The sequence below is a fragment of the Balaenoptera physalus genome (genome assembly GCF_965194825.1).
Source record: "Balaenoptera physalus genome assembly, chromosome: 11".
Lineage (NCBI taxonomy): Eukaryota > Metazoa > Chordata > Mammalia > Artiodactyla > Balaenopteridae > Balaenoptera > Balaenoptera physalus.
Window position 1 is genome coordinate 13,877,063 of NC_138896.1, and position 12,122 is coordinate 13,889,184.

The 12,122-nt window shown below is 38.3% G+C and overlaps 1 protein-coding gene across 2 annotated transcripts in view; it reads right to left on the reverse strand.

The window, feature by feature from the left end:
- The window catches only part of NUP153 (nucleoporin 153), an 81,278-nt gene that overhangs the window by 4,945 nt on the left and 64,211 nt on the right, over positions 1-12,122 (reverse strand). For both annotated transcript variants that reach the window (XM_082415149.1, XM_082415148.1), the window contains exons 18-19: positions 2,609-3,493; positions 561-917 (exon numbers count right to left, since the gene is read on the reverse strand). In XM_082415149.1, coding sequence (XP_082271275.1) covers positions 561-917; positions 2,609-3,493 — 1,242 coding nt within the window. The remainder of the gene's footprint in view (positions 1-560; positions 918-2,608; positions 3,494-12,122) is intronic.

Genomic DNA, 12,122 nt, shown 5'->3' on the forward strand with positions numbered 1-12,122 from the left:
AGACAAGTTTTGAATACTGATTAAGAAAGAATACAATTCTCTCTACCATTATTTAGTAAAACCATATGAAATCCAAATAAACAAAAACTTCTATTAACAAGCCTCCTATCTGAACAGCCAAAAATTTTTAGGTCTTTAAAGAGATAAATTAAGAAGACAACTGATCTGCCATCAGAAGTGTGACACACTGCAGAAATCAGCTAATGTTGTGATTATGTATCCGTTGCATAATGAGGACTAATGTCTATTAAAATAATCTTCAGTGTCTGGCTATTTACAAATTAACATTGCAAAGAAAACAAACAAACCAAAAAAAAATGACAAAAAAACACTTGAAAAAACTAAAGATTATACTCCTAATGAGATTAGAAATATTGCTTCCAAGAGTTACTTACACTATACACAAAATGAACATCATTCCACATAGTGAATAACTACAACACCCTGGGTAGAGATGACCTAAAAGCGGCCATGCTCTTTTGTGGTATTATTTGCCAAGAGTTCATCTGCTTACAATGAAAGCCATTCAAACTAACATGTCTCTTCTTTTTTAAATGTACCTGCAGAGCTCGATGTGGTGGGAGCTCCAAAGCTGAAACCAGAGGCGGCAGTGTCACTGCTGCTGGCACCCGGACCAAAGACAAATGGGGCGACAGCTGTGCCCACGCTCGACGTGGTTGCTGGTTTGCTCTCTCGAGAAAACAGCAAAGACTGAGATGTACTGGATTCGGCAGAGTTCCCAAAGGCAGAGCTGCTCACAGGACTGCTGGCCTGTCCAAACACAAAGGCAGCCGCAGGCACACTGGAGGACGCGGTGGAACTACCAAACATGCCGCCAGCAGCTGAAGTGGCCGGTGTACTTGAACTAGAGGAACTGCTGTTCAGGAAACTAAACACTGGCTTTGCTGTACCTTGATCTGTAAGACAGAAATTAAGAAATAAACAAAAACCTTTAAGAACAGGTAATACCAGAAAGCATTTTTTCCTAGCCTAAAGTCTAAGAGTCCATTAGAAAACAGAATCATTAAGTTTTTAATATAGATTCATTCAACGAATGGACATCTGTTATGTTAAATTTTGATGCAGTCAAATATATCCATCTTTTCTTTTATGGCTTATGAATTTTGTCTAACATAGCAAAACCTTTGGCATTCAGATTAATAAAAATAAAAAATATTCCTTAAATCCAAATCTAACTGGACACTCTGGATAACAAATTCAGACAATGGGAGATAGCTACACTTTTATAAATTTGATTTCGCAATTTATGTTAGCAGGATTGTAACTTCAATTTATCTGAACAATGGCCAATCTTCTCTGCCGCCTTTATTGACCGGTGTACCCTTTGCTCACTAATTTGTAACTCTACCTTTACAACGTACTAAACTTCCAAACCTCTACAGTTACTGTTACTAGGCTATTTTAGCATGTTGCAGGTTCTGCTGATACTATAAAATACAAATTGGAAATGTTAGTAAATACAAATGGGAAATGCTGTCCAACTATTTATTCTTGATTTGGAGAAAAGAGAATGATTTTTTATACGGTGACCCTGAATCCAGTTACCTTCAGTAGAAGACTTTTTTTTTTTTAAACTTGTTCCAATAATATCTGAGTTCCAACACTATTTACTAGACAGGGCTGGTCACATTGTGGTATGGGCACTGGTATAATTTACAGAAAATGGAGCATGTTAGCTCACTTTCAGGTGGTTTAATAGGATGTTAAAAATGTCTATTTCAATGGAAACAGTATAGCGATACCAGGATTAAATTCGATTAGACCCTATCTCATTTTTATTCTTTCTAAATAATAATGTATAATTTAGTTTTTGTTTCCTTTGAAGGGTGTTTTAAAATTTAAGTAGAATTTTATAGACAAAAACTGCTCACACCTATGTGTTGAATTCCATACAGCTTTTTTTTAGGTTAATTTTTCATTTTCTCATGTTTCTAATTTATTATTCAAAAGTTTTCATGTTCTTTTGCATTGTGTTCTGGGAAATTCCAGTTCACTAATCCAATTTATCAGCTTTTTTTCCCCCCTGCTCCTCAGTCCACACAATGATTTTATTTCACAAACTATGTTTCTTTAACTTTTAAAAATGCTATTTCATTTTCTTCTTCCAGATCTTAGTTTTCATAATCACCTCTATTTCTCAGGGATTTATCATATTTGTTGTCTATGTTCCTTAAATGCCAGATGAAGGCTGGTTATCTCTATTTGTAAATGAAGGCCTGTACATAAAGATTTTATTAGTTAAAAAATATTTCATGAGCTTAAGAAAAAATGCTTATTTTCCTGAACAGTATATGTCAATTCTGATTATAAAAGCCCAAACAGAAGGGAGAAAGTCACGGATAAATGTGCAAATATTGTGGGCTTTCCATTAGAGCTGTATTTCTCAAAATTGGATATGTAGATAACTTCATCAGAATCACGGGGGGGATTCTGAAGGAGCTGAATCCTCAGCTCCTTCCCAGAGAGTTCTATTACTGGTACTCTCTCAACTATTTCCAGTATAAACCACTCCTTGCCTTGCTACATTTGTTGACATCTTGTAAAAAAACAAAACAAACAAACAAAAAAAACAATGTTTAATACTTACCAGCTGTAGTACTGGTTTGAGCTCCAAAAGCAAAAGTGGCCTTCGTTGGCTGTTCAGATTCCTTCTCAGATGGTTTTGCCATACTGAAACTAAAGGTCGACTTGGAAGAACCCTCGTCTTTGGTTTGCTCTGAGTTCCCAAAGGAAAACACTGGTGGACACTTTGGCTCTTCACTGTCAGCTTTTTTCCCAAACACTAGAGATGTAGACGTGACAGGCTCTTGCTGTTTCTCTTCTGTCCTTCCCAAAACAAACAACGAGGCAGATGGCAGGGGGGCAGGGTCCACGCTGCCAAAAGTGAACCCTCCTTTGGAGGCAGGGGTTTCTTCTTTTTTTGCTTCTGACGTCTGACATGTGAAAGGAGCCGCTGAGACGCTCTTGGTGTCTATGGTTCCAAAACTGAAGCTGCTCTTGCTCTCAGAGGTCACTGTGGTGTCAGTAGCAGCAGGGGGAGGGTTAACAACACCTGAACCAAAGCTAAAGCCTGCAGATGAAGATTTAGGCGGTTCTTCTTTCTTTTCTTGCTGCCCAAGACTAGACACCCCAAACTGAAATGGAGCTAAAGAAGGCGGATTGCTTAAACCAGAAGCAAGTCCAAACTTAAAATTACTATCATTTTTACTATCTTTTTTAACTTCTTCAGGTTTAGAATCAGATGAAACTCCAAATTTAAAATCTCCTATTGGTTTAGAAAATTTAAAGCCTTCACTCAAAGGGGTTACAGACCCAGAATCTAATGACACACCTATTTTGAAACCTCCTTGATCTCCAAATTTAAAATCTCCAGTGTTTGTTAAAGTCTGAGAGGGCCCAGAAGAGGATGACGGGATACCAAATTTGAAGGATGAGGTTGCTGGGCTCGAAGATGAGGAAGACGGGCTGAAGCCTTCAAAAATATAAGAAACACCACAAAGACAATGAATTAGTACTGCTCTCTCAAACAGAATGCCAACCTTGAAAAGTAAAGGGACGTGGGACGACTCTGAAAAGGCCTACTTCGAAGAGTATTAGTTTAACAATGGCAGTAAACATGAACCAAGTTGCCCATATTCAGCATCTCGATCCTCACAACTACACTGATGTGCCACATTTCATCTACCAGACTGACAGAGATCAAACAAGTTTGATAAAACAGTGCTGGTGATGAGACCAGGAGTAACAGACACTCCAGACATGGCAGGTGGATGTGTAAATCAGCACAAAATTTGTGGAAGGCAACTTGCCAATATTTACCCCAAATTACAGACACATGTACCCTTTGACCCAGCAAGTCTACAGCCGAGTCTTTATTTGAATGATAAACTCAAAGATATGCAGAATGCCATATGCAATCCAGGCAGCTGTAAATGAAGAACAAAGTCCAAGCTAATCTGTGGTAATGTCAAGGGTGCAGAAAGGCGGTGTGGTATACACCCTTTTCTAACAAGGTAGAGAGAAGTAAGAATATAGAGAATAGAAGTATATTTGCTTGTGATGTGCATAAAGAAACATTGAAAGAGTTACAAGAAACTAACCACAGATAGCTATTACCATTGGTGGAGCAGGAAGGATAGAAAATGAGCCAATGTGGACAAGAAAGAGACTTTTCGCTGTGAATCCTGTCATAATTTGCTTTTTAAATCTTGTGAGGACATGTGTTATTTACTTAAGAATTAAAATTTTTAGCACCAAAGAACTAGAATTGTATGAGTGGAAGCAATATTTTAAAAAATAAAAATACTATACTGACAAGATCAAAGTCTTGGTTTCAGAATTCTTCTCTGTAGTGGAATAAACTAGAAATGAAGCACTTGAATGACTGGCTCAACACAAAAATCTTAAACGGTGCCAAGGTATTCATCCATTACTCTGTTTACCCACATGTAAATAAAGACAAGTGACAGCCAAAGGCTTGTAAAAAGCGCTTGTCTTCAGATTTCCCCCTTTAATGATTACCCACCCCACTTTCTTTCCATAAGAAACTTATTTGAAAAATTATATCAGAATCTCAAAAGCAGGACTTTCCCTGGTGGCGCAGTGGTTAAGAATCCGCCTGCCAAACATTAAGAATTATAGAGGATTAACCAAGATGGCGGAGTAGAAGGACGTGCTCTCACTCCCTCTTGCGAGAGCACCAGAATCAAAACTGGCTGCTGGACAATCATTGACAGGAAGAACCTGGACTTCACCAAGGAGGATACCCCACGTCCAAGGACAGAGGAGAAGCCACAGTGAGACGGTAGGAGGGGCGCAATCAGAGTAAAATCAAATCCCATAACTGCTGGGTGGGTGACTCACAGACTGGCGAACACTTATACCACAGAAGTCCACCCACTGGAGTGAAGGTTCTGAGCCCCACATCAGGCTTCCCAACCTGGGGGTCCGGCTACGGGAGGAGGAATTCCTAGAGAATCAGACTTTGAAGCCTAGTGGGAATTGATTGCAGGACTTTGACAGGACTGGGGGAAACAGAGACCCCACTCTTGGAGGGCACACACAAAGTAATGTGTGCATCGGGACCCAGGGGAAGGAGCAGTGACCCTGGGGGAGACTGAACCAGACCTACCTGCTGGTGTTGGGGGGTCTCCTGCAGAGGCGAGTGGTGGCTCTGTTTCACCGTGGGGATAAGGACACTGGCAGCCGAGGTTCTGGGAAGTTCTCCTTGCCATGAGCCCTCCCAGAGTCTGCCATTAACCCCACCAAAGAGCACGGGTAGGCTCCAGTGTTGGGTTGCCTCAGGCAAAACAACCAACAGGGAGGGAACCCAGCCCCACCCATCAACAGTCAAGTGGATTAAGGTTTTACTGAGCTCTGACCGCCACAGCAACAGGGAGGGAACCCAGCCCCACCCATCAACAGTCAAGTGGATTAAGGTTTTACTGAGCTCTGACCGACACAGCAACAGTCAGCTCTACCCACCACCAGAGCCTACCATCAAGCCTCTTAGATAGCCTCAACCACCAGAGGGCAGAGAGCAGAAGCAAGAAAAACTACAATCCTGCAGCCTGTGGACCAAAAACCACAGTTACAGAAAGATAGAGAAGATGAAAAGGCAGAGGGCTATGTACCAGATGAAGGAACAAGAAAAAACCCCAGAAAAACAACTAAAGGAAGTGGAGATAGGCAACCTTCCAGAGAAAGAATTCAGAATAATGATAGTGAAGATGATCCAGGACCTCGGAATAAGAATGGAGGCAAAGATTGAGAAGATGCAAGAAATGATTAACAAAGACCTAGAAGAATTAAAGAACAAACAAACAGAGATGACCAATACAATAACTGAAATGAAAACTACACTAGAAGGAATCAATAGCAGAATAACTGAGGCAGAAGAACGGATAAGTGACCTAGAAGACAGAATGGTGGAATTCACTGCTGCGGAACAGACTAAAGAAAAAAGAATGAAAAGAAATGAAGACAGCCTAAGAGACCTCTGGGACAACATTAAACGCAACAACATTCGCATTATAGGGGTCCCAGAAGGAGAAGAGAGAGAGAAAGGACCAGAGAAAATATTTGAAGAGATTATAGTCGAAACCTTCCCTAACATGGGAAAGGAAATAGCCACCCAAGTCCAGGAAGCCCAGAGAGTCCCATACAGGATAAACCCAAGGAGAAACACGCCGAGACACATAGTAATCAAAGTGGCAAAAATTAAAGACAAAGAAAAATTATTGAAAGCAGCAAGGGAAAAACGACAAATAACATACAAGGGAACTCCCATAAGGTTAACAGCTGATTTCTCAGCAGAAACTCTGCAAGCCAGAAGGGAGTGGCATGATATACTTAAAGTGATGAAAGGGAAGAACCTACAACCAAGATTACTCTACCCGGCAAGGATCTCATTTAGATTTGATGGAGAAATCAAAAGCTTTACAGACAAGCAAAAGCTAAGAGAATTCAGCACCACCAAACCAGCTCTACAACAAATGCTAAAGGAACTTCTCTAAGTGGGAAACACAAGAGAAGAAAAGGACCTACAAAAACAAACCCAAAACAATTAAGAAAATGGTCATAGGAACATACATATCGATAATTACCTTAAATGTGAATGGATTAAACGCTCCAACCAAAAGACATAGACTGGCTGAATGGATACAAAAACAGGACCCATATATATGCTGTCTACAAGAGACCCACTTTAGACCTAGGGACACATACAGACTGAAAGTTAGGGGATGGAAAAAGATATTCCATGCAAATGGAAATCAAAAGAAAGCTGGAGTAGCTATATTCATATCAGATAAAATAGACTTTAAAATAAAGAATGTTACAAGAGACAAGGAAGGACACTACATAATGATCCAGGGATCAATCCAAGAAGAAGATATAACAATTATAAATATATATGCACCCAACATAGGAGCACCTCAATACATAAGGCAACTGCTAACAGCTATAAAAGAGGAAATCGACAGTAACACAATAATAGTGGGGGACTTTAACACTTCACTTACACCAATGGACAGATCATCCAAAATGAAAATAAATAAGGAAACAGAAGCTTTAAATGACACAATAGACCAGATAGATTTAATTGATATATATAGGACATTCCATCCAAAAACAGCAGATTACACGTTCTTCTCAAGTGCGCACGGAACATTCTCCAGGATAGATCACATCTTGGGTCACAAATCAAGCCTCAGTAAATTTAAGAAAATTGAAATCATACCAAGCATCTTTTCTGACCACAACGCTATGAGATTAGAAATGAATTACAGGGAAAAAAACGTAAAAAAGACAAACACATGGAGGCTAAACAATACGTTACTAAATAACCAAGAGATCACTGAAGAAATCAAAGAGGAAATAAAAAAATACCTAGAGACAAATGACAATGAAAACACGACGACCCAAAACCTATGGGATGCAGCAAAAGCGGTTCTAAGAGGGAAGTTTATAGCTATACAAGCCTACCTAAAGAAACAAGAAAAATCTCAAGTAAACAATCTAACCTTACACCTAAAGAAACTAGAGAAAGAAGAACAAACAAAACCCAAAGTTAGCAGAAGGAAAGAAATCATAAAGATCAGAGCAGAAATAAATGAAATAGAAACAAAGAAAACAATAGCAAAGATCAATAAAACTAAAAGTTGGTTCTTTGAGAAGATAAACAAAATTGATAAGCCATTAGCCAGACTCATCAAGAAAAAGAGGGAGAGGACTCAAATCAATAAAATCAGAAATGAAAAAGGAGAAGTTACAACAGACACCGCAGAAATACAAAACATCCTAAGAGACTACTACAAGCAACTCTATGCCAATAAAATGGACAACCTGGAAGAAATGGACAAATTCTTAGAAAGGTATAACCTTCCAAGACTGAATCAGGAAGAAACAGAAAATATGAACAGACCAATCACAAGTAATGAAATTGAAACTGTGATTAAAAATCTTCCAACAAACAAAAGTCCAGGACCAGATGGCTTCACAGGTGAATTCTATCAAACATTTAGAGAAGAGCTAACACCCATCCTTCTCAAACTCTTCCAAAAAATTGCAGAGGAAGGAACACTCCCAAACTCATTCTATGAGGCCACCATCACCCTGATACCAAAACGAGACAAAGACACTACAAAAAAAGAAAATTACAGACCAATATCACTGATGAATATAGATGCAAAAATCCTCAACAAAATACTAGCAAACAGAATCCAACAACACATTAAAAGGATCATACACCACGATCAAGTGGGATTTATCCCAGGGATGCAAGGATTCTTCAATATACGCAAATCAATCAATGTGATACACCATATTAACAAGCTGAAGAATAAAAACCATATGATCATCTCAATAGATGCAGAAAAAGCTTTTGACAAAATTCAACACCCATTTATGATAAAAACTCTCCAGAAAGTGGGCATAGAGGGAACCTACCTCAACATAATAAAGGCCATATATGACAAACCCACAGCAAACATCATTCTCAATGGTGAAAAACTGAAAGCATTTCCTCTAAGATCAGGAACGAGACAAGGATGTCCACTCTCACCACTATTATTCAACATAGTTCTGGAAGTCCTAGCCACGGCAATCAGAGAAGAAAAAGAAATAAAAGGAATACAAATTGGAAAAGAGGAAGTAAAACTGTCACTGTTTGCGGATGACATCATACTATACATAGAGAATCCTAAAACTGCCACCAGAAAACTGCTAGAGCTAATTAATGAATATGGTAAAGTTGCAGGATACAAAATTAATGCACAGAAATCTCTTGCATTCCTATACACTAATGATGAAAAATCTGAAAGAGAAATTATGGAAACACTCCCATTTACCATTGCAACAAAAAGAATAAAATACCTAGGAATAAACCTACCTAGGGAGACAAAAGACCTGTATGCAGAAAACTATAAGACACTGATGAAAGAAATTAAAGATGATACCAACAGATGGAGAGATATACCATGTTCTTGGATTGGAAGAATCAACATTGTGAAAATGAGTATACTACCCAAAGCAATCTACAGATTCAATGCAATCCCTATCAAATTACCAATGGCATTTTTTACGGAGCTAGAACAAATCATCTTAAAATTTGTATGGAGACACAAAAGACCCCGAATAGCCAAAGCAGTCTTGAGGCAAAAAAATGGAGCTGGAGGAATCAGACTCCCTGACTTCAGACTATACTACAAAGCTACAGTAATCAAGACAATATGGTACTGGCACAAAAACAGAAACATAGATCAATGGAACAAGATAGAAAGCCCAGAGATTAACCCACGCACCTATGGTCAACTAATCTATGACAAAGGAGGCAAAGATATACAATGGAGAAAAGACAGTCTCTTCAATAAGTGGTGCTGGGAAAACTGGACAGCTACATGTAAAAGAATGAAATTAGAATACTCCCTAACACCATACACAAAAATAAACTCAAAATGGATTAGAGACCTAAATATAAGACTGGACACTATAAAACTCTTAGAGGAAAACATAGGAAGAACACTCTTTGACATAAATCACAGCAAGATCTTTTTTGATCCACCTCCTAGAGTAATGGAAATAAAAACAAAAATAAACAAGTGGGACCTAATGAAACTTCAAAGCTTTTGCACAGCAAAGGAAACCATAAACAAGACGAAAAGACAACCCTCAGAATGGGAGAAAATATTTGCAAATGAATCAACGGACAAAGGATTAATCTCCAAAATATATAAACAGCTCATTCAGCTCAATATCAAAGAAACAAACACCCCAATCCAAAAATGGGCAGAAGACCTAAATAGACATTTCTCCAAAGAAGACATACAGACGGCCAAGAAGCACATGAAAAGCTGCTCAACATCACTAATTATTAGAGAAATGCAAATCAAAACTACAATGAGGTATCACCTCACTCCTGTTAGAATGGGCATCATCAGAAAATCTACAAACAACAAATGCTGGAGAGGGTGTGGAGAAAAAGGGAACCCTCTTGCACTGTTGGTGGGAATGTAAATTGATACAGCCACTATGGAGAACAATATGGAGGTTCCTTAAAAAACTAAAAATAGAATTACCATATGACCCAGCAATCCCACTACTGGGCATATACCCAGAGAAAACCATAATTCAAAAAGACACATGCACCCGAATGTTCATTGCAGCACTATTTACAATAGCCAGGTCATGGAAGCAACCTAAATGCCCATCAACAGACGAATGGATGAAGAAGTTGTGGTACATATATACAATGGAATATTAGTCAGCCATAAAAAGGAACGAAATTGAGTCATTTGTTGAGACGTGGATGGATCTAGAGACTGTCATACAGAGTGAATGAAGTAAGTCAGAAAGAGAAAAACAAATATCATATATTAATGCATGTATGTGGAACCTAGAAAAATGGTACAGATGAGCCAGTTTGCAGGGCAGAAGTTGAGACACAGATGTAGAGAATGGACATATGGACACCAAGGGGGGAAAACTGCGGTGAGGTGGGGATGGTGGAGTGCTGACATGTATACACTGATGTGTATAAAATTGATGCCTAATAAGAACCTGCAGTATAAAAAAACAAACAAAACAACTAATACTAAACTTTCATTGGGTTATTTGTATGGAAATATGTTAATATAAATGTTTCAGACATTACATGAAATTCCTAAAAATCTTATATTTGTATTTGTATGGAAATATGTATGGAAATATGTTAATATAAATGTTTCAGACATTACATGAAATTTCTAAAAATCTTATATGTTCTGGTATAATGTTATAAGTAATAATCCTAGTTATTACTTTAAAATGTATATCTCAGAAATAACTAATTTTCTTGTCAACTGCATTATTATGAACTTTCATCAAATCTTTTACCGTGGTCATTTTTAAGTCTTTTGTCATTTACAGACAGTTCTGGGTGTACTCTGATGATTTTGCAAATATGTTCCTATAAAAGGGTTTCATCTTCAAGAAATTCATGGAAAAGACTCTGACAAGTACAGGTTTCTGGTAACTGACTGTACTGCTGAACTGAATGAATAAGCATTTTCAGAACTCTGATGAAAAACTGATGAACTCATAAAAGTGCTAACAAAAGATCAAGATGAAAAAAAACAATTACATGGGACTGAGTGAACTGATGAGGATGAGTATAATTTTTGTGACTTTCTGTCTGAATTAAAAAAAAAAAAAAAATCCCACAAGGACTCAGAGGCAAAGAATATACAAATCAATTTTCACTGCAAAGTAAAGGAGCTGTTACAGTGGAGGATTACTGGACTGAATGTCAATATTATGACATAGTATGAGTGTGTTTCATGTTTGGTAATTGCAATCATTGTTGCTTTTGTTGTGGTCATCCATGTACAATGCTTGGTGTCAGTCTATTTATCTCTTGTAAAAATAAAATACAGTGTGTGTGTGTGAAAAAAAAAAAAAAAAAAGAATTATAGCACAACATATAACATAAGAAAAAAAAAAAAAAAAGAATCCGCCTGCCAATGAAGGGGACATGGGTTTGATACCTGGTCCGGGAAGATCCCACGTGCTGAGGAGCCACTAAGCCCGTGTGCCACAACTACTGAAGCCCGTGCGCCTAGAGCCTGTGCTCCGCAACAAGAGAAGCCACTGCAGTGAGAAGCCTGTGCACCGCAACGAAGAGCAGCCCCCGCTCGCCGCAACTAGGGAAAGCCCGTGTGCAGCAACGAAGACCCAATGCATCCAAAAAACAAAAAAATCTCAAAAGCAAATGGCTATCCACACGGTCTCTGAAATACCTTAAGTGATATTAGACAGAAAACTAAAAATAAAGGTGCCAAAGACAATAATTAACTAGTTATCACCTCTGACTCAAAGGATCTCAAAGGCACTTCTGCCTCAAAAGGAAGGTTTAAAGGTATGGTGATTACTGTACTACGGGTGGGGAAAATGGGAAAGGGACCATAAGGTAGCAGCCACAGAAGGAGCTTTAGTGATCTTCTAAAACCCAAATGCAGTGTATTTCAAACCAGTTGTATCCCCCTTAGCCATGTTAATTAATTCAGTGGGCGGCAACCAGCATTTTCCTTCTCAAATGAAAACAAATAAAATAGAAAATGTACTTA